Genomic DNA, 24,294 nt, shown 5'->3' on the forward strand with positions numbered 1-24,294 from the left:
AAATATATAAAATACATGTATTAACAACATTTTAACAATTTTAAAATGTATTACCGGTTGAAGAAGAGAGGAAAACAAACCTTGTTGATAAATTCAAAAGTTCATCAAATCGATCTACATGTAACCTGATGCTAACATGGAGACCTGTAATGAGTTAGTCAACTGATATTTTTTTTTTACTTTAAACAATAAGAATTATGCCCCTTGCCTTATATTTGGAATATAAACTTCCTCCTAAAATAGTTGTTTATCTCAACATTTTTATAAATTAATAGCATGATATGTTTCTTTACCCAGGCTACATGTGTACATCCAATCGTAGATCCCGACGCTTAACTTGATTATGAATTCACGTTAAAACACAATTCATTGTTCACTAGTCCAAAATATGCAAACACCAGTTCAGTAATTTGGGGAGATCGCAAAAACTTCATCAGGGAAGCGGATTATCCGCACCTATGAAAGACTTGCATTTTACAAAATCTTGCACTTGCACTATTTTCATCGCGCATTATTCTGCAATATAGGAGCACTCACGAATGTTAAGTTACTATTTTTAAAAAAGTGGTTTATACAATCTATCATGTTCAACGCAATTAAGAAATAATAAGGGTCAATCAGGAATGTCTTTGAAATTCGCTGGGTTTATTTTTTAATTAATTGTAACAGTTATTGTTGTTAGATAGGTGAATTACATTACATTTCATTATTATTAGAACATTAGCGTTCATGAAATTAAAATAGGAGAATCAAAGCCAGACAGACGAATTGTAAAAAACATTAAAGAACAGTAACTATTTTAACATCACTCATGATTTATACAATGTAACATAAATAAGTATTCCACACGTTTTTTTATCTTTCAGAAGGATGTCATAAAAACCCAATACACCTGTACAATATAAATGCATACTAGTCTATAACAGACAATTCATACATACATGTAAAACAGTGTTTTTAGCTACGTCATTGATATAAACGTTGGCGTCTATGTTGAATATTTGATTTTCTTAACGTTGCCTTTGTTAAGCTCACACACAAAGACATTGTCATTTTGATCAACATCTAAGCCAGAAGGATTTTCCAGATCACAGTTATCAATATAACGGAGAAACTGTCCATTCTGATCTAGAATGTGGATACAATGGTTCTCACTGTCTGCCGTCAGGATACGGCTCTGACTGTCTGCTGTGATGCCCCAGGGATTAAATGGTTCGTTCTTGGAAACTGAGGGATGACCGGTGTATCTCCATTTGAGTTTCCCGTCCTGATTAACCATCACTACTGCACCGGCCCCATAGTCAGCTACACAGATGTCATGGTTTCTGTTCTCAGTGATGTATTTACTTTCATCATTCCCCGAATACAGAGGTTTACCTTCATCATCGAATTGAATTGTTTGTGTTTCTGAAGATCCTGAGTAGCGGACAACTTTGGATTGAGTATTATCATCACTGCACATGGTAACCAGGAGATCACCAGTAGAGGTGACGCATAACTCTCCAAGCGTCCATCCCTGTAATCTGATCAACTCTATTCCATGTCTTTTTTTAATGTTTAATTTATGCACACTCTTCATTACTCCGTCAGAGAAAACTAGATCTTCGTCAGCGTCTACAATTATATCATAAGGGAACGTCCCTGATACTGTATACATTGTCTCGACAAGTGAACCTTGAAGGTTGAAACATTTGATTTTATTGGACTTTCCACTGGCCCACATCATGTCCTCATTTTGACAGATAACATTGCGTAATTGACCATACCCAGTCCGTATTGTGGCAACAAGCTCCGGTTCATCCAGTAATTTTCTGACTAAAGTGTTTGGTTGATTCAGTGACAAGATATCTTCCTCTTGAGCAGTAGATAATGGGGTGATATGTCCAAACAAGCTCTTCAGTTTCTCACAGTTTATTGGTTCAGGAATGAATGTTGGCAGTGATACCCGAACCTTAGGTGGAAGCTTGCTGAACTCTTGGATTTTAGAGTTGTATTCAATAACAGGAGTCACTTGTGTGGATTTCTCAATTTCTTTAATGACAACTAATGTTTGATTAATAAGAAACTGTACCCGTTTGATTTCATCCAAGTGGGTCTGTAAAATGTCTCTGTGTTTAACTTTTATCTCATTTATTTCCATTTTCATTTTATTGATAACAATGTCGATTTCTCTGTGCCATTGCTCTCCTTGCTTTGACATCATTGTTGCAAGTTTCTCATATCCTCCATCAAGGTAAGCAAGCTGCTTTTCCAAGTCTTGCACCGTTTCTTCGTAAGTGGGAGAAATAAGGGTTTCTAACTCTTCTGCATCTTTTGCAATAGCTTGTTTTTTTGTCTTGTAAACTTCTGAAACTTCTTCAAATACATGCCTCTTGTGTTGTTCAGACGCCATACAGGAAGAACAAACAAAAATGCTGCTGCAGTCCTTGCATTGAAATTTGCAAGTTTTGTGTGGATGAATTTTACATTTTGGATAAATGAGGGTTGATCTTCGTTCCTTAAAAGGAACTATTTTATGTTTGTCATATCCATCTGAGATATGATCAACTACACAGGGCTTGCATAGACTGAAATGACAAACGTCACAGTAGCTGTGTACTATGGCGGTCTCACAGAGGTCACATCGGTGCACATCCTGGGCACTTTGACGGGGATCCATAACTGACATCAAGCATTGATCTACAAATAAAAAATCAAAAGTGATCTTTTTAGATTGGTTAACATCTACCGTAGTTAAATCAAAAATATGTAAATTAAAACAAAAAATAACCATCTAAGTTCGACTATATTCATAAAGTATAGATAGTCTTCATTCGAATTATGTACCTAACTCTTCAAGTTCTTATTGAGGTCATTATTACTAAAAACCATTTTTTTAATTATACTTCAGTGTCATCATCTTATATCAATAAAATTGTACTATGTATTTGTGTCAAATTAATCCAGTAGAATAATGCACAGTCCATATATTTTATTTACTTCAGAACGTCGAAAACGAAAGTAATTTCGTTGAAATATATTAAAATTATTTTTTAACATTTCTTTGACAGCTAATAACTAAGTACTATTGAAGTATTTGAAAGTTTAGAGAAACACATACCTTGTGGATAAGATAATACCTAAATTATCTATCCATTCATACCTGTTGCTGAGATGGTTGTACGAAATGCGTCAACATGGTCTCCCGATAAGCTAAAAATAGTAATAAAGAGTTACGCCCCTTGTATTATATACATGTGCTGGGAACAATCGTAACTACTCGGCCATTTCCGCGTGATCCGAATGGTGCTGGGAAGAGACATCAACGCGAAAAGAAGTATTAGTATGTAAGGGCCATTTTTTGGCAAATAAATAAAGTTCTCCTTTACTTACCTTTAAAGAGTTGTATCAAGGCTATATTTGATTAATAAATTCATGAAAAACTTCCTTGTCCGCTTCACGTACTGTCTTAAATATAGTAACGGGCCAAGTTATATGCTGACTTTTGTTAAATCACAGACACCTGATGTTATAGATATGTCTTTTTATAAAACTACATGTAATTAGCAAGAAAATAATTTTAATATTAAAATGTATCTTAAACTTCAAGCGCCTTACTAAATTTAGGAGGCGTCAAAAATTTCTGAGCTTATATTTTCATTGCACAATATTCCGTTCAGTGCACTTATCAATTGGTTATTATGAATTACACCTTTCATTCATCAATTTCTAAATTCTGCATACATGTCCAACATCTATCACGTTTAACATGCAGCGACAATCAAGATTTTAGCTTAAATTATAAAAAACAATATATATTCAAAATGTGCGCATGTTCCTAAATTTTGGTAAAAATTTACTGCATGACCAGTCAATATGCAATGTTAGAATCCATTTCGTAAATCAATGGCTCATTGAACTGAATTTCAGAAAACAAAACTAGATCTGTGTATGAATTTACACGTATTTCTGAGAAGAAGAAAAATAGATATCACAATTTTGCAGATGGCATATTTCTTAATTTTATAACAAATATTTCGTTAATTGATCTACTCGCCGATGTTCTTGGTTTATTTCTTTCATATGAAACTTAAAACTAAAATGATTATTCTTATTTTATATAAATTGGAAAAATTAGCTGAGTGTATTAGAACAATTATTTCTGTTAAAATGATTATTCTAGATATGCAATCGTTAAAGATTTGGTTAAAACAGTTCATGATATCAGTTTTCATGTTTTCCAATATTAATTCTATTTCGATTGATGTCATTACACAGAATGTTCTACAAAAAATATCTCTCGGACCCCTCCCCCCCCCCCTCGAAATATTTCCGCATCCACGCATCGAAATTTTTAAAATATTGAACGAACGAGAGACTAATTTGGATGGCAATATTAGAGTTCAACAGGAATATGAATAATAATGTTATAAATACTAGTACCATTTTATTATGCCTCTCATTTTCTATATATTATATATTTACAGTTCGTATTTTGTTTTCCTGTATATATGATTCAAGAAAAACAAAATTTGGTTTTTAAAATGTCAATATGTCAAATATTTGACGTTACATAGCTCTCCAAAAGTATTCACAACATGATAAAGACATCCTTGAACACAACACACAACGCTTTCATCAAAGAGGCCGGAACCGGGGTCGAATTCGAATGTGAAACAACTGCCACCCGGAACATCTTCAAAATGTTCCCAAGGGCCACCTACCGATGGACGCTAAACGATGGACCGCTAACGATGGAACCCGAGAGGATGGTATTCCGGATGGGTGATCTCGTCATTCAGGGGTTAAAGGCCACTGATACGGGTCTTTACTCGTGTCGTCTGCATTATACAGAGCGGAAGGTGCCAACCGTTGGCGTTTACTCGCTATATGTTAGAGCTGATTATGGAGCTACACTGGTTACACAAGGGAGAGAAATCCATTTACAGTGTCACGCACATCTGCTAGGTGTTTTATACCCTGGATCCGTCAAAAGCTGGTTCCAAAACGAAAAGTCACGTCATTACATGAAATATCTGCCAAACGAAAACAAAGTGACGTCATCAAAAAGGCGTCTGCCAAATTGGAGGGGAATTGGACATGCATAGTTTACAATCCATTTAACGAAAAGAGCTGGACTACTGCTTTTTATAATATCAAAGTACTACCTTCTCCAGAAGGAGTGGCCTTAATTTGGGATTATGTCAAACATAATGTGAAGAAGACTATTCTGATGTTGTGTGGCTTTTTCTGCTTTGTCATGGTGATTTCATCCATCTTTATTGACATGGTTGAGAAGAAGATGAAAAAGCAAGAAAAAATAGCATCGAAAATTGAGCATAAACTATTGGAGAACTCTGGTTGTGGTTTTTATGATAATGACGGAAATTTTTGTTACACGGATAAAGAAGGAAATGTTGTCGTCTGCAAAGATTCTGATGACGAAGGAAAAAAGGGTGCAACAAACTTGACCGCAAAGGTTATTGACATGGGAAAAGCAGCTTTAGAAAAGACAAAAGATTTGATAGAAGGCAGCATAGGAGAAAGCACTGAAAGCACTAAAAGTAGCGAAGACGACGTGAACAAAAACGCAGCTAATGTCAGCACAACTCAAACGATTGACTCCTTTAGTTTTGAAGACAAAACGTTATTAAGTTTTGTTGATGAGGATACCTCATGGGTTTACGAAGACTCGGATCATTCTTTTACAGAAACCGACAGCTTTGATGACAGTTACAACCAGAACCGTCCTCTTTTATCGTCCCACAATTATCACGTGAATTTCCGGTAGCTTTCCAAAACTATCAATTTATTCAAGGCTTTTACATCAGTTATTCTTTGGCTTGTTGTGCATCGTTAATGCATGTCAGTACTTTTAAAATAGTGAAAGACTATAAACTTCATAATGTGTGTCTGAGATGTACCACTACGTTAAATTGCAGCCAGGAAATAATTGTTTGCAATTGTGATACCAATTGTATCTCTTACAATATCTAATTATTGTATATAATACAGATTATTTCTCACATAAATCACTTTCAGATGCCTCTGTCGTAAATTCTAGTTAATGAGTTTTTCCCTTGACAACAATGTCGATGTTCATATTATACATTATGCAGATAATGTTTAATTCTGCGTCAGATAACCTTACACATGCCGATGTTGTCAATTATTTAAGGTATATCAATAGCTGTTTAATAAATATACGGGGTTAGTACCAAACTTTATAAAAGCCACATAAAGCTGGTACGCATTCAAAGGAGTCTTAGGACACCAAGTAAGTTGACAAAAAATGTGTACAGTGTACCTATATTTACGATAAGGAATAGCACACATGTCTAAGACATAAAATCATAAATATTTTGGATATTGTACATGTTCAAGAGAAACATTTTTGAAAAAGAAAAGTAATAAACCTGATATTTAATGTAACTTTAATGAAATGCGGTTGGCCTTCTCCATTATTTATTCAGCGGAGCGGGCGCTTACGAACTCTCGGCAAATTTTCAGGTACCAATAATCAAATTTGGCGCTCTGCTGACTAAGCTTAAGGTGTAATTTAAGGTGCTTAGGTCTGTACCACGCGTGTCATGGTATGAATTCAGAACAACGTGCTCGAGTTTATGTTCTTTTCCTTCATATCTGCCAAATGATATTTTAAGTAAATTGTATTTTCAACCGGCGTTACAATTGCTACGTTTTTCTACAAATTGTCACGTGTTTTTTAAGCCAGCCATACACGGTGTGTTAAGTGTGTTTACATTGTACATAATGTTTGTCCTTTGCTGTTAGTACATGTATTACATTAAAGCCCACATACCGGCCAGTATCATGAACCAAAAAAATATGAATAGAATACCGAAGCTGACAACCCATCCTGCATTGTATTTAATGATATAAATTTTAATGGGACTGAAGAATAAAATCACAATGCAAAACAACTGTAAATCCCAGTAATTGACATTTATATGTACATGCATGTAAAATCGGTACTCTCTGATGTTGGTCAATGACACAAAATTGGGTGTCTGTTTTAAATACTTAATTTTATTTACATTGCCTTTGTATAAATCACACACATACAGATTGTCATCCTTGTCCACACATAAACCACAAGAGTCCTTCAGACCAAAGATATCAATGTAACGGAGTTACAGTCCATTCTGATCCACAATGTGGATACAATGGTTCTCACTGTCTGCTGTCAGGATACGACTCTGACTGTCTGATGTGATACCCCTGGGTTGAAATGATTCATTCCCAGGAAGTGAGGAATGACCGGTGTATCTCCATCGGAGTTTCCCGTCCTGATTAACCACTACTACTACACCGGTCCCATAGTCAGCTACACAGATGTCATGGTTTGTGTTCTCAGTGATGTATTTTGTATTACCATTCCCTGAGAATAGGGGTTTACCTTCGCCATCAAACTGAATTGGGTTTTTTTTCTGTAGATCCTGAGTAACAGACAACTTTGGATTGCGTCTTAATCACAAATATTTACATTTTCAACTGTCTTTGTCTTTGATAAGATTACGAATCAATTTTGAACCCTAAAACCCAATAACTTTATAAATTATGAGTGACACGAAGAGGGCGTGTCTTATAGCATAACCGAGAAACGGTATTGGCTGCGTAGAATACATACTAGCATGTGCTCCATAAAAAATAGTGGTTCTAAAATAATATTGTTTTAAAGTGTATAAATTTGAAATAATATGAATATAGGTAATTTGAATGTTATGAGGTGATAATTTCTGTCGGAGCGTGGTCAAATCTATCATAAATCCCTTCGGGCTTTATTGGATTTGACCAAGCCCCAAACGAAATTATCACCTCATAATAAAATTCAAAGAATGATTCCTTATTCCTTAAATAGACGTTATACACAAATTGACATGTTTCCGTCCTTGTAATATTCTGATCAACTCTTCTCTATGTCAATTCATTACTTTTATTCCTGTCTATATTGCTCTATTATAATTAAGTAGATCCCCATAAATGTCTACAGCTATATTATTAGGGAAAATCTCTTATTTTGTTTAGATTGTTTGTAAGTGAGTACCATGAATGTTGAAGCATTTGATAAGATTGGTTGTTCAACTCGTCCATATCCTGTCTTCTTCAGACAGATGACACTGTCTAAAATTCTCTATACCCACTCAGTATTGTGGCAACAAGCTCCGGTTCATCCAGTAGTTCTATTACTAAAGTGTTTTGTTGGTTTCGTAACAAGACATTTTCTTCGGTGGAAGTTGATAATTGGGTAATCTGTCCATCCAGGTTGGCAAGCGGATTTTCAAAGTCCAGTGGAATTTCTTCATATGTAGGGGAAATAAGATTTTCTAACTTATCTGCTTCCTTTTCAATAGCTTGTTTCTTTGTCTTGTATTCGAAAAAATTAAATCTTTTTATCCAATGATCATTATTTATATATCTTGGTAATTTCCTCTTTTTTTTTTATTTTATTTTGAGGTAGGGATTACTATTAGACTAACCTTATTATACCTCACTTTTATTCAGTATGGAGTAATATTTACATCTACCGGGTATTTTCTACAGTAACTTTATTTCTGATTGTAATTCATATCTCTATAGAAACTGACAGGATTGAAATTGACACGATCCAGTTCTAACCAGTTTATCGATTAGTCGAAATCTTCAACAACCAAACTTAAGAAAAATGACAAACTCCACGAAAAAACCATGATGGTGTCAGACTCATATTATAAGATGACTTAGCTACTTCTTTTATCAAGTGTACATTAACAACAATTAAGTTACCTTTTTGTACTACCGAGTATTTAATTTGTTAAAAAAAAAGATGTAAGTATAAACAATAAAAGAATTTCTTTGATGATTCATACAGGTTATAAAGGTAGTTAACATTGCCGAAAAAAAAATCATTAACTGCTAACGTGGGTTATATATTTTCTATACAATGTTGCTACCATCATATTCCGCATGAATCATGTACCAAAAAAAAATCATTTTATTGTTTAAGTACATGTATTTTCCATAGTATTAATTCAGAAAAAAGAAAATGAGAGTACAAATTCATATTTAGTTGAAATTTATAATTATACATGTATTAACAACATTTTAACAATTTAATGTATAACGGGTTGAAGAAGAGAGGAAAACAAACCTTGTTCATTTAATCGATCTACATGTAACCTGATGCTAACATGGAGACCCGTAATGAGTTAGTCAACTGATATTTTTTTTAGGTTTAAACAATTAGAATTATGCCCCTTGCCTCATATTTGGAATATAAATTTCCTCCTAAAATAGTTGTTTATCTCAACATTTTTATAAATTAATAGCATGATATGTTTCTTTACCCAGGCTACATGTGTACATTCAATCGTAGATCCGGACGCTTAACTTGATTATGAATTCACGTTAAAACACAATTCATTGTTCACTAGTCCAAAATATGCAAACACCAGTTCAGTAATTTGGGGAGACCGCAAAAACTTCATCAGGGAAGCGGATTATCCTCACCTATGAAAGACCGGCATTTTACAAAATCTTGCACTTGCACTATTTTCATCGCGCATTATTCTGCAATATAGGAGCACTCACGAATGTTAAGGTATACCACTCCTCAATGTTGTTGTATCAAGATTTTCTTGAGAAGTATATCATTGAAATCTGTAGACAAAACAAACTTAAAAAATACAAAGATAATGGGGGATCAGTATCCATCCCTCTAAGTTATGGCCCGTTTAATTTGACTTTTTTGCACCTAAAATGCAATTTCATCCTGATTAGGATTTGTTGTCAGTATTTTTGATTAAGCAAACTTATTTCTTCAAATATTGTTTTTAATTATGCACAATGGTCACACAGAATAGAGGGATTACGAAAAAAAATTGTACAAAGCTGCATTAATTATTTTGTGACCTTTTTGCACTTAAAATAGACAATTTCTTTAATAGTTACAATTTGATTTGAAATAAAAACTTTTTGAATATCAAGAATTTTATAAGATTAATCCAGTTTGCCTAAATATGTATTCAGTATCATTTTGACATAATATAACATGGGGGTCAGTGATGTCAAATTTTAGATATAGGGCTTCAAAGGTAAAATTCTCACAAAATTTGGCTTAAAAAAATTCAGACATGTTCTATATATATGCATGATTTTATGCTAAACGGCTATCACATTCTCAAGATTTGATTTTGTACATGTCACACAGAACCTATAAAATATGTTACAAACCTATCAAATGTTAAAAATGTGAATAATGAATAAAGTATAATAAAAAGAAAAGTATATTGAAAATTCATAAAATTGCTTGTTTCTGTCATTTTCGTCTAAAAAACCTTCCGCACGAAAAAATAGTTCCCCAAAAAACTTGTTTGTTTCTTGAATTCAAATGGATTTTCTTTATGAATGTTGTGTAATTATGAAATAATAATCTATCTGTGATGATTAAATAAATAAAATCATATTCATTTTAAATAAAATGATCATCTGCGCAATGAAATCAAAACATAAGGAGTGAGATACCTTAAGTTACTATTTTCAAGTCCTTGAAATTCGCTGGGTTTATTTTTTTAATTAATTGTAACAGTTATTGTTGTTAGATAGGTGAATTACATTACATTTCATTATTATTAGCACATTAGCGTTCATGAAATTATAATAGAAGAATCAAAGCCAGACAGACGAATTGTAAAAAACATTAAAGAACAGTAATTATTTTAACATCACTCATGATGTATACAATGTAAAATAAATAAGTATTCCACACGTTTTTTTATCTTTCAGAAGGATGTCATAAAAACCCAATACACCTGTACAATACAAATGCATACTAGTTTATAACGGACAATTCATACATACATGTAAAACAGTCTTTTTAGCTACGTCATTGATATAAACGTTGGCGTCTATGTTGAATATTTGATTTTCTTAACGTTGCCTTTGTTAAGCTCACACACAAAGACATTGTCATTTTGATCAACATCTAAGCCAGAAGGATTTTCCAGTTCACAGTTATCAATATAACGGAGAAACTGTCCATTCTGATCTAGAATGTGGATACAATGGTTCTCACTGTCTGTCGTCAGGATACGGCTCTGACTGTCTGCTGTGATGCCCCAGGGATTAAATGGTGTGTTCTTGGTAACTGAGGAATGACCGGTGTATCTCCATCTGAGTTTCCCGTACTGATTAACCATCACTACTGCACCGGCCCCATAGTCAGCTACACAGATGTCATGGTTTCTGTTCTCAGTGATGTATTTACTTTCATCATTCCCCGAATACAGAGGTTTACCTTCATCATCGAATTGAATTGTTTGTGTTTCTGAAGATCCTGAGTAGCGGACAACTTTGGATTGAGTATTATCATCACTGCACATGGTAACCAGGAGATCACCAGTAGAGGTGACGCATAACTCTCCAAGCGTCCATCCCTGTAATCTGATCAACTCTATTCCATGTCCTTTTTTAATGTTTAATTTATGCACACTCTTCATTACTCCGTCAGAGAAATATAGATCTTCGTCAGTGTCTACAATTATATCATAAGGGAACGTCCCTGATATTGTATAAAGTGTATCGACAAGTGAACCTTGAAGGTTGAAACATTTGATTTTATTAGACTTTCCACTGGCCCACATCATGTCCTCATTTTGACAGATAACATTGCGTAATTGACCATACCCAGTCCGTATTGTGGCAACAAGCTCCGGTTCATCCAGTAATTTTCTGACTAAAGTGTTTGGTTGATTCAGTGACAAGATATCTTCCTCTTGAGCAGTAGATAATGGGGTGATATGTCCAAACAAGCTCTTCAGTTTCTCACAGTTTATTGGTTCAGGAATGAATGTTGGCAGTGATACCCGAACCTTAGGTGGAAGCTTGCTGAACTCTTGGATTTTAGAGTTGTATTCAATAACAGGAGTCACTTGTGTGGATTTCTCAATTTCTTTAATGACAACTAATGTTTGATTAATAAGAAACTGTATCCGTTTGATTTCATCCAAGTGGGTCTGTAAAATGTCTCTGTGTTTAACTTTTATCTCATTTATTTCCATTTTCATTTTATTGATAACAACGTCGATTTCTCTGTGCCATTGCTCCCCTTGATTGGACATCATTGTTGTAAGTTTCTTATATCCTTTATCAAGATAAGCAAGCTGCTTTTCCACATCACGCACCATTTCTTCATAGGTGGGAAAAATAAGGTTTTCTAACTCTTCCTCATCTTTTTCAATAGCTTTTTTCTTTGTCCTGTAAACTTCTGATATTTCTTCAAATATATGTCTCCTGTGTTGTTCAGAGGACATACAGGAAGAACAAACCAAAATGTTGTTGCAGTCCTTGCATTGTAATATGCAGGTTTTGTGTGGATGAGTTCCACATTTTGGATAAATAAGAGTTGACCTTCTTTCCTCATAAGGAACAATTCTATGTTGATCATATCCATCTGAGATGTGATCTACTACACAGGGCTTGCAGAGGTTCACATGACAAAAGTCACAGTAGCTGTGTACTATTGCGGTCTCACAAAGGTCACATCGGTGTACATCCTGCGCACTGTGATGGAGATCCATACCTGACATTAAGCATTGATCTACAAAAAACAAATTATTGCGAGCAACATTTTAATAAATGCTTTATCGGTATAGTAGTTAAAATGAAAAATGTATAAAAAAAAAAAAAAATAACCATTTTAGTTCTTTAAATATATTCATATAAAAAGTACTAAAAAGTACGTTTCGTGATTTATTTTGGCTTAGGTTCATCAATAAACAACTAATGTGTAAGGTTGTTTTTTTTTTAATTTCTAATAACCTGACATACCACCTTTTAATTTGTTTCAGTACATTGAATGATAAAAAAATCAAATATTTTTAGGCATCTCCCTCAATGTACGTTGAAGGTGGCGTAATTGGTCCATGGATGTCAGGCACGGACCCGTCCCCTGTAGGTCCAGAGATTTTCTATTAGATCTGGGGAATCGCTAGGCCATTCTACTTTAGAAATAAAGTTCGGTAGTTTATCTTTCCAGCAATTCTATGTTACGAGGACAGTGTGAGGTGTCGCATCACCTTGAACAAACGTAGCCTGTCCTCGATATTGAACCAAGTTTCGTTCATCAATCCTGTCAGTGTTTTTTATCGATTCAGTGCAGTTTTAAGTTATTTTTGAGGATTTTTTTCCGTATGATAATTTGCATTAATAGTTTGCCGGATGGAACAATGTGTAAATTTGACAAATCTTTAACTACAATCACACCCTATATCAAGACTTAGGCGCTTGACATGACGCAGCTGATTTTTTGAGTTCGTTGCTGCATTATCTTGTTGATTTGCATCCTTTGTATTTCCTTTGTATTTTATGTTCTCGACTTTCCTTTCTTACTACGCCTACTATTTTTGACGGTCGGTCCGATATCGGTTGGGCGGTTAGCTGTTAATTTTGCTCTCGGCCCCATCCCCACTTGTCACTATATCACTAAAAATCACGTTTATCGGATATTAACTCACTAACATGACCTAATGTCAATACAATTTCATGTATTTGTGACAAATTAATACCGTATAGTATTGTGCACAGTCCTTGTAATACATTTAGTTCAGGAAATATAAAACGAAAGTTATTTTGTTGAAATATATAATAACTATTTTTTTACATTTCTTGAAAGCGTTTAAAGCTGACATGAATTCATAAATACGCATTATTTCCCTTTTATCTCCGACTACCGCCATATTAGTTGTCGAATTCTATTGTTCTGCTCATCGCTACACACCCCCAATATAAGCTGAGAGCACTATTCATGCTTCATCGCATTCAGGTATTTCATGTTGCCTTGGACGAAAAGACGTGTAGAAACGCGTTTTGAAGAAAAATAAAATGACAACCACTGCACCGGCAAGATATATCCAATACACGATGAAACAAGACAGACTGAAATCCAGGCGCAGATACTTATAAAATTCCTCGATAATTGTGGACCGTTTTCCTGTATATGTTATAACATCGCACATGCGCAAACAACACATGTGGCAGATCAAGCAATGTCAATGATCGCATGGATTTTAGAAACGGTGGAACGGATGGAAACGATGTTACATTGTCATTTTCTTGGATTTACTATCATTTATCTACTGTGTTCGATGTAGTGCCGCCGGAGTTTTCAAAAAGACGCAGACGTTATTCACTCTGTATGAAAGACATACGTGTTCGATGTGAATGCGTTGTGAGGCAGCACTGTATGTGCAAAATAATAAAGTTATCTGGAAAATCCTTTCACAGAATGAACATATTTTGTATTTCATTGATTGTTGTTTTCTTTATTCTTTACTACAATCATTTTACTAAAATGTGTAGTTCATGCATTTAGAAGTCCATGCAACGTGAATGCCTCGATCGGAAAGCAACCGACCGTAACTTTCTCAACCGATATATATATACCCCAGTGGCAGTAGAAGAGCGATCGAAACTAATATGGCGACCAAATGCTTTTATGAATTCATGTCAGCTTTAAGTACCCGAAATGTATATGAACAATTTAAAGGAAAAAAACGTACCTTGCTATTAAGACATTTCACAAACTATCTACCTATCCTATCGTCCCTGTTGCTAATATGGCTGACCTGTACGAATAGCGTCGATCTCCTGATAAGATAAAGATAGCTAGAGTTATAACACATGTACATGCGATTACAAACAGTGTTGAAATGAAAAGTCCCAAAGAAAATACAAAACAGGAAAAGTGCAAACATGGACCTTAACAAAAATTTGAGGTAGGGTCAGCTGACAAGGACTAGTGAGCATTGTCTGCTGACCGTAATTAGGAAAAACACAACAATTCGCAGACATTTTGGTGTTTAAAATGCACATGCGTTTTAAAAAGACATTTACGCAAAAGAAAAATACATGTATATACACAACACTGTTAAGGTCTACTTTGTAGTCACGCCGACCAGAAAGTACGGAAAATGTTACATGTAACTATACAGTAACATACACAAAACAAGTCATCAAAAATGCCCAAAAATAAAATAACTCTCGATTGTTATTGGTAGAAACCCGTTAAACTACATTAAGAATTACTTCTGCGTGCCACTTTGTAGTCAGATAAGTCCAACAATATTAAATAGAAACAACTGTTTGATCGCGATGCACTTGTTGATGTGACGTCATATTGCAATTTTTGACGCATATGATGTGTAGAGATAGGCGGGTCAATCAATTTTTTAAAATGGGAAAACATTTCACATATAAACGGAACATAATTTGAATCAAATATTGTACCATTAAATCCTAATCATTATGCTAGTTTTGATGCAGCATGTAGTTATTTTATAGAGCATGTATTATTTCTTCTCTTAGCCTATCTAAATCCGCATTTTACAAGGACGTATCCTTAAAAGATCATTACAATCTTTTGTTGGTAAATTTAAGTGAATGATTATTTTAATTAAAAGTATATGAAATTTCCCATTCTCACCAGGCTAGCTAAGCCTGTTACTGGTCGTGTAAACCCAATTCCTTTTGAGGGTCAACTGGGCTTTCTGTGGCCCCATCCGCACCAAAAATGAAGGCCCAATTATGGGATACAGGCTGTTAGCCATCCCATTGAAAGACATCCCCAATGCAACAGAATATAATGATTGTCCTACCTTTTTGCCAGGCTAGCTAATATAATCATGCCAATGTTCAATTAAGGCCAGCAAGTAATAATTTTACTATCTAACTGGGTTTTTTTTTTATTATTAAAAAGGACAGTTTATATGTAATTTTGAAATTGCGTTTATTAGCATGTTTACGGTAATTGGAATAGCGAACCGACCATAGAATTCTATTCGCTATTCGAATAGTGAATAGTAAGCAAGGTAAAGAAATACATGATTATATAAGATGCACAAATAACTAACTCATGAATTCATACATAAAATGTTATGAAGGCATATACACAGCTGTATTCTAATAATGCAATTTGAACTGAAGCTAGGGTAACCAAATATTCTAGTTTTATTTTTAAAAACATAGGTAATCACAGATTACATAGCTCACCGAGACGAGGCATCACCCCTATGAGACCACCTTTATCATATTGTATGAAAATCATACTTTATGATCTTGGATATTCATGGATTCTGTTTTGACACAAAATCATATATCATCTGTTAAAAAATTGTATGATAATCATATGTTCATATATTAATCAATATAATAATATAAAATTAAATATTGCATCCTATCATACTAACAATATATATCATATAATACAATAAAATACTGCAATAAACAAAGATGATATTGTAAATATGAAATGACACTGTATTGTGTTAAACCTTATTGTATTTGATCACATAATACAACATTATTATATATAATACAATATTGTATTATATGATACAATATCATATTACATAATACATCATAACATTGAAACATATGATATTATATTGTATAATATAGTATGATATATTGTATTGTATGATATTGTATAATATTTTATACATAATATGATATTGTATTATATGATACAATATAATTTGATATAACATTGTATCATATCAAATAATACAATATTATGTGATAAAGTAAAATATTATATAATACAATATCATACATACATATTGTATCACATGATACAATAATATATCATATAAACCAATATCATATTATACAATATTGTATGATACGATAATATATAATATTACAATATCATATAATACAGTTTCGCGTGATATAATTGTAAATTACAGAAACCAATATCATATTATACAATATCGTATGATACAATATAATATTGGATCATAATATACAATACTATACAAAACAATATCATGATACAATATCATATCATAAAATATCAAAAAAATTGATACAATATCATATCGTATCATATAACTTTTTACAATATAACATATGATATTATATTGTATCATATTAAACAAAAGTGTTTCATATCATACAATACTTTATCATAGGAATCATGTTATATCATTTAACAACAACCTCATCTTTCTACAAGCAGGTTTAAGTGAGGTAGGAGATTTCTTTAGCATCCTTGATAATGGAGATCAGGCTCTGCATCTGAAGCAACCTCTGCGTTTCATTTATAATATAGTTAAATCAACTATGCAAGCTATCATCTATAAAACATGTGACCTGTTCAAAAAAATCTAAACCTCATCCAGCATCCGAAACCTTTGGCTCAGATTCAGCATTCAAGCCTGTCAGGTGCATTAGTATACATAAGACGCATCTCCATGCAAGTTTGGTGAAGTTCAGACCAGTAATAACTAAGATATCATCATCAGAGGGCACTAGCAATTAAAACTTAACCTGCTCCAGCATCCGCAACCTATGGCTCAGACTCAACATCCATGCCTGTCAGGTGCATCTGTATCATAAGACACACCATCTATTCAAGTTTGGTGAAGTTAGGACCTGTAATAACAAATATATATTTTTTAGCATCCTTGATAATGGAGATCAAGCTCTGCATCTGAAGCTTCCTCTGTGATTCATTCATATAACAGTTTAGTCAACTATGCAAGTTGAAATAGTACTATCATCTATTAAACATGTGACCTGTTCCAAAAAACTTAACCATATCCAGCATCTGAAACCTATGGCTCAGACTCAGCATTCAAGCCTGTCATGTGCATCAGTATCATAAGACGCACCATCCATTGAAGTCTGGTGAAGTTAGGACAAGTAATAACTAAGATATAATCATCAGAGGGCACCTGTTTCAAAAACTTTAACCAGCTCTAAAAACCTTAACCTCCTCCAGCATCCGAAACCTATGGCTCAGATTCAGCATTCAAGCCTGTCTGGTGCATCAGTATCATAAGACGCAACATCCATAGCAGTCTGGTGAAGTTAGGACCAGTAGTAACTAAGATATCATCATCAGAGGGCACCTGCAACAAAAACTTTAACCAGCTCTAAAAACCTTAACCTCCTTCAGCATCTGTAACCTATAGCTCAGATTCAGCACCCGTGCCTGCCTGGTGCATCAGTATCATAAGACACACCATCCATGCAAGTTTGGTGAAGTACGGACCAGCAGTAACTTAAATATTGCTATCAAAGGGCACCTGCAACAAAAACTTTAACCTGCTCCAAAAACATTAACCTCCTCCAGCATCCGAAACCTATAGCTCAGATTCAGCACTCAAGCCTGTCTGGTGCATCAGTATCATAAGACACACCATCCATGCAAGTTTGGTGAAGTACGGACCTGCAGTAACTTAGATATTGCTATCAAAGGGCACCTGCAACAAAAACTTTAACCTGGTCCAACAACCTTAACCTCCTCCAGCATCTGAAATTTAGGACTCAGATTCAGCATCCTAGTCTTTCAAGTCCATAAGTAGGTACAGATGCATCATCCATGCAAGTTTGAAGATAAGACAAGTAATAGCTTAGATACAGGACATGCAACAAAAACTTTAACCAGGTCCGGACGCCGACGCCGACGCCGAGGGTATAGCATAAGCTCCCCCTGACTTCGTCTCGGTGAGCTAAAAATTAATGTAAATATCTCTTTGAATTTTATAAGGAAAAAAAATAATGTTAGTAGCGAGCTTCCTTCAAATTTTGTTCTCCGGGTTAACTAGTGGAGCAGTTTTGTGGGCGGACCGACAACTGCAGTTTTCTGGTTTTTCTTCAACTTCGCTACAAAGAACGATACAAAAAACAACAGAGCGTCCAGAATCAAGATGACCACAATGATCACATTGTCTGAAATAAAGAGCCACAAGTTGCTAACAACGGGGGGTTTTGACGTCACTTTGATGCGATAGAACGCGGTGCTCCACTGTGTCTGCGTACTTTCTTGGGTCGTCACGCAGGCCAATCTCCGGACAGTTTAGGCGTTTCAAAATCGATGCAGTCTTCGTTGATGGACTTGGCTGGGATATCCTGGTCTAATGCGTAGTAGATGTCGTCAATCATCCAATTCCGTTTCGTGTAGAAATACACGTGACCTATGGCGGCACTGTTGCATTGTAAGCGAAATTTTCGCCCGTAATGGACAACTTTTGGTGGGGGGGTTTGGGGGAAAACCAACAATGCGAAAACAGCCTCTGTTTTGACTAGAAACGATTCATATTTAATCTGACACATGTAGGAGCCAGAGTTTGGAATAAAAATTAATGCCTAAGATGCAACTTCCTGGATGGTGTTGAGTCGGTTCAAAATGTGAAAACCACGTCTATCGTGGGTATGTATGTTTACTATCAATTATCTCTTTAAGCAGCCACATAAGGCGTTATTTTTCTTAACTCAAATTTTTAGCATTAGTTTCACTTTAATGAATACTCTTCTGAGACTACAGTTGATCAAGTATGTTAAAAATGCATACTTTTCTGCATTTATTAATGGTGAACAATAATTAAGTCACTAATTAACAATTATGCAGTTTTTCCTTATCAAAAATGTGCTTGTTGTTGTATGCGTATGTATGCCAGTCTATTGATACTGATCGATTTTTTAAGCAACAATTGATAAATTAAAACAACAGTATTTTTCAATGTGAGCATAATTACGGTACGTAATATATCCTTGTTACCTTCTAAAATAAAAATCAATTTGTACGAATTTTCCGGCAAGCAATTAGATACTGTGTATAAAACAGCCACAAACCACGTGTGTGTGTGTTAAAAAATAAATACGTTGTAGACCGTCGTGCTTTGTGACTCATTTACTGGATTGGAGAATCTGTTTGACGTAAATATTGTCACATGTTATATAATGCTATCCAAATAAGGTAGTGTTCCCGACCTGTGTAGAAATATGCCTAATTTTTTACCGTATAGCACACAAAATCTTTGTAATTCAACAAAGAAGCGTTGTTGCTATGGAAATTAAAGAAAAATTATAATAATTGAAAGAATAGTTTATTGCCAATATTGTCAAGGCAAGGTTTGTCATAGAAAGTCATTTTTATCGCTTTTCTATATAAAAAAGACTGTTATCGCGCTGGTGTATTCCAAAAGTCTCAGTTGGGGCGAATTTGAAACTCCAATATGGTAATTTTTTTATGTTTTTTTAATACCGTATGTATAAATTCAAGGCTAATATGTTAGCTTTGTGTTTTCTCGAAAGGTTTGTTAATCCCTTACATCAAATCAACAAAAGGCCGAGAACTTATGCACTTGATATTATAACTATTATTAAAAAGGGATAAATCTTTTTTTAAACATATACATTTGTGGAAACAATGTATTGTAGACACAAATACTTCATCGATATCGCCATATAAAAAATGCCTGTGAAATATTTAGAGTCTTCTCATTGATAGGATTACTAGTAGTTATGTATTAAATAAATCAGTAAATATTATTTCAATATCGTTCCAGAGATTAAGTTGGTAGGAAAAAGAAAGAAGCTAGGTAAATGTAGAATAAACCAACGCCTTTACCATCTTTGAGAAGGGTTTTCTGACCCCCCCCCCCCCCGAACTGCTCATAGGTAGCAACAAAGAAATTCTAATATAACATAAACACATACGTTAATAATGAACAATCGACTTTCTTGATTTAAGTCTTTGATACAAATGACGGGGTCTATTTCAAATATTTGATTTTCTTTACATTGCCTTTTTGAAACTCACACACAAAGATATTGTCATTGTGGTCCACACATAAACCAAAAGGATACTCAAGATTACAATTATCAATATAACGGAGAAACTGTCCATTCTTGTCCAGAATATGGATACAATGGTCGTTATGATCTACTGTCAGGATACGACTCTGACTGTCTGCTGCGATTCCAAAGGGATTAAATTGTTTTTTCTTGGCAGTTAAGGAATGACCAGTGTATCTCCATCTGAGTTTCCCGTCCTGATTAACCACAACTACTGCACCAGCCCCACAGTCAGCTACACAGATGTCATGGTTTCTGTTCTCTGTGATGTATTTAATATAAGAATTTCCTGTGAAAAGAGGTTTACCTTTATCATCAAATTGAATTGTTTGTTTCTCTGTAAATCCCGAGTAACGGACAACTTTGGATTGAGTTTCGTCATCACTGTACATGGTTACCAGATGATCTTTAGTAGAGGTGAAACACATATTAAGAGGCGTCCAACCCTGAGATCTGATTAATTCTTCTATCTGTCCATTCTTCACTTTATAAACTCTCTTCATCACTCCGTCAGAGACAACTAGATCGTCATCACTGTCTACAATTATATCATTAGGGAAAATCTTTGATTTTGTCTGGATTGTCTGGACAAGTGAACCATTGATGTTGAAACATTTTATATATTTTGACTTTCCGCTCGCCCATATCCTGTCTTCACTTAGACAAGTAACATTACGTAATTTACCATACCCAGTCTGTATTGTGGCAACAAGTTCTGGTTCATCCAGCAATTCTCTGACTGACTTGTTGGTATGCTTAAATGACCAGACATTTTCTGTAGTTACAGCAGATAATGGGGTGATCTGTCCAAACAAACTACACAGCTTCTCACGGTCTATTGGTTTTGGAACGAATGTTGGCAGTGATATCTGAACTTTGGGTGGAAGCTTGCTGAACTCTCTGATCTTAGAGCTGTATTCAATGACAGGAGATACTTCGGTGGTTTCCTCAATTTCTTTAATGGCAACTAATGTTTGATTAATAAGAGCCTGTATCTGTTTAACTTCATCCAAGTGTTTCTGTAATATGTCTCTATGTTGCACTTTTATCTTACTGATTTCAGTTTTCATTTTGTTTATAACAATGTCAATTTCCCTGTGCCATTGCTCTCCTTGTTTAGATATTTCTATAGCAATTTCCTCATATCCGTTTAGGTTGATCAGCTGATTTTCCAATTCTAGTGCAATTCCTTCATATGTGGGAGAAATAAGATTTTCTAACTCTTCTGCATCTTTTTCAATACTTTGTTTCTTTGTCCTGTAAACTTCTGATATTTCTTCAAATATATGCCCCCTATGAGGTTCAGAGGCCATACAGGAAGAGCAAACCAGAATGTTGTTGCAATTCTTGCATTGAAATTTGCAATTTTTGTGTGGATGTATTTCACATTTTGGATAAATTAGGGTTGATCTTCGTTCTTGGAAAGGGACTATTTTATGTTTGTCATATCCATCTAAGATGTGATCTAGTATACAGGGTTTGCAGAGGTTGACATGACAAATGTCACAGTAGCTGTGTACTATGGCGGTCTCACAAAGGTCACATCGGTGCAGGTCCTGGGCACTATGACGGGGATCCATGGTTGATCACAACACTTTGCTCTATAAAATAAAAATCTTAGGAGCTTAGTTTTTGGTCAATCATAATAATCGATAAAAAATAGACAAAATAAATTCTTATATGTTCATAAAGCTCGTAAATCTCTTTCACTTTGAGGGAAATACTAAAAAAAGCACGTTAAACTAACACTTCTCTAGTCTGTCATATCAAAACCATATGCATTTGTGTTAAACTTGTGAATCTCTCAGAAAATGGACGGATAATCAAAAACGAAAGTTATCTATCATTTATGCTGAAAAAGTCTAACTCTTTTTACTACTTTTAAAGAAAATTTTATATAGAAGTACATGAAGAAATTTAGAGATGACTCCATGCCTTGTTGACAAGAAATGTCATAATTCATTTACCCAAACTAAGCAAATACTACATTACCATGGCTGCAAGGACTGTGTTGTTCACTTGACAGGAGTTACTTCCCGTGCTTCGTATGAGTAAGGTGATAAATAGCATTTAATATAAATCGATATCATTTCAATAGATCTATTCAAACTTTTTATTGTAAACAAAAGAGCTTCTCCTTTAGTAACGGTGGATCTGTGCGGGTTTTTGCTGAACAGATAAAGTTTTTGTTTTAAAAAAGACTTCGGTATTGCCCGTTGACAGCCGTCATTCGAAAACAAAAGTCGTCAAGACTTGTTAGTTGGTCTTGTATAGTCTTGTGTTGCTTAAATCAAACAAATTTTAAAAATTGCTCAAGTTTACATGCAGTGTTTTCGCAGGGGTGTTAAGGAAGCATATGGATTCGGAGTTACATACAGTAAATTAATTTCGCGAAATCACAAAACTTTAAGTTAATTATTATGAACACATTCAGTATTTAAGCAACTAAAGGTAGACCAAAAACAAAAACAAACAAGAGGCCCATGGGCCACATCGCTCACATAGCTAAGCAACATTAGCCATAATTAAATCAGCTTTATGAAGTCATATCAAAAATATTAGGACAATGAATGAGCAAAATAGATCCTGTATTAAAAGATTTGGCAAAATGATCTTATGCTGAGCCCCTTTTGTAACTAGATGATTTTATAGTTATATCACATATTGAGCATTGCCATTGAAAAAAAGATCTTAAACAACTGTTCATATAAATATAAACCTACATCAAACTTTGAACCCCTTGTGTGGCCCAAGAATTATCCAGGGCCACAGTCTAAACAACTGAGAATCAACAAATGTCAATATGCTTGCATATTAGTAATTATACTTTATTCCGGTACTATATATTTTTGAAATGATCAAATTTATTTCCTATGTATAACATTTGACCCCCCCCCCCCCCCCTCCATTATAATCTCATCCTTTCTTATTTGATTTTTAAAGATTTTTCTCTATATATATTACACTACCTGAGGATGCTTCCACTCAAGTAACAGCTTTTCTGCTTAATTGATTTTTGAAAAGAAGATATTTCTCTTAACATTCCTATGTAAAATTTCGACCCCCATGGTTGCCCCATCCTACCCCTGGGGATCATGGTTTGAACAAACTAGAATATATTATCTATATTATAACTACCTGAGGGTGCTTCAACACAAGCCGATAAGTTTTTGAGAAAAAGATTTTTAAAGATTTTTCTCTATATATTCCTATGTAAAATCGACCCCCCCCCTTGTGGCCCCACCCTACCTCCGGGGACCAGGATTTAAACAACTGGAATCTACACTACCTGAGGATGCTTCCAACCAAGTAACAGCTTTTCTGGCCAATTTGTTTTTTGAGAAGAAGAATTTCCTCTATATATTCCTATGTAAAAATTCGAACCCAACCCCCCCCCCCCCCCCCCCCATTGTGGCCCCACTGTACCCCCGGGAATCATGATTTGACAAACTCGAATCTACACTACCTGAAGATGCTTCCACACAAGTTACAGCTTTTCTCGCCAGTTGCTTTTTGAGAAGAAGATTTTTAAAGATTTTTCTCTGTTTATTTCTATGTAAAAATTCGACACCCAATTGTGGCCCCACCGTACCCCTGGGGATCATGGTTTGAACAAACTTGAATCTACACTATCTGAGGATGCTTCCACATAAGTTACAGCTTCTCTGGCCAATT

General features: G+C 34.6%; 2 protein-coding genes across 3 annotated transcripts; both read right to left on the minus strand.

Moving 5' to 3' along the window:
- Positions 1-835: 835 nt before the first annotated feature.
- Positions 836-3,344, minus strand: LOC136274624 (uncharacterized). Of its 2 annotated transcripts, none has more exons than XM_066081938.1 (2): positions 3,143-3,344; positions 836-2,679 (listed from the first exon to the last, which is right to left on the minus strand). In XM_066081938.1, the coding sequence occupies exon 2, from the start codon at positions 2,666-2,668 to the stop codon at positions 989-991; it is 1,680 nt and encodes a 559-aa protein (XP_065938010.1). In that variant the 5' UTR covers positions 2,669-2,679; positions 3,143-3,344; the 3' UTR covers positions 836-988. The 2 variants fall into 2 exon arrangements, with proteins under 2 accessions (XP_065938010.1, XP_065938009.1); XM_066081937.1 differs by having other exon boundaries at positions 3,101-3,344.
- Positions 3,345-8,617: 5,273 nt separating this feature from the next.
- On the minus strand, positions 8,618-22,689 carry LOC136274625 (uncharacterized). Its single transcript, XM_066081939.1, has 4 exons — positions 22,612-22,689; positions 20,927-22,220; positions 14,535-14,622; positions 8,618-12,574 (listed from the first exon to the last, which is right to left on the minus strand). Exon 4 carries the CDS (start codon positions 12,561-12,563, stop codon positions 10,884-10,886), a length of 1,680 nt encoding a protein of 559 aa, XP_065938011.1. The 5' UTR covers positions 12,564-12,574; positions 14,535-14,622; positions 20,927-22,220; positions 22,612-22,689; the 3' UTR covers positions 8,618-10,883.
- Between the last annotated feature and the right edge of the window lie 1,605 nt (positions 22,690-24,294).

Source organism: Magallana gigas, chromosome 4 (genome assembly GCF_963853765.1).
Source record: "Magallana gigas chromosome 4, xbMagGiga1.1, whole genome shotgun sequence".
NCBI classification, from domain to species: Eukaryota; Metazoa; Mollusca; class Bivalvia; order Ostreida; family Ostreidae; genus Magallana; species Magallana gigas.

What these genes read in the sequence shown, in the direction of transcription:
- LOC136274624 (XM_066081938.1), bottom strand. Translation starts at nt 2,668, where the DNA reads ATGTCAGTTATGGATCCCCGTCAAAGTGCCCAGGATGTGCACCGATGT.
- LOC136274625 (XM_066081939.1), bottom strand. Translation starts at nt 12,563, where the DNA reads ATGTCAGGTATGGATCTCCATCACAGTGCGCAGGATGTACACCGATGT.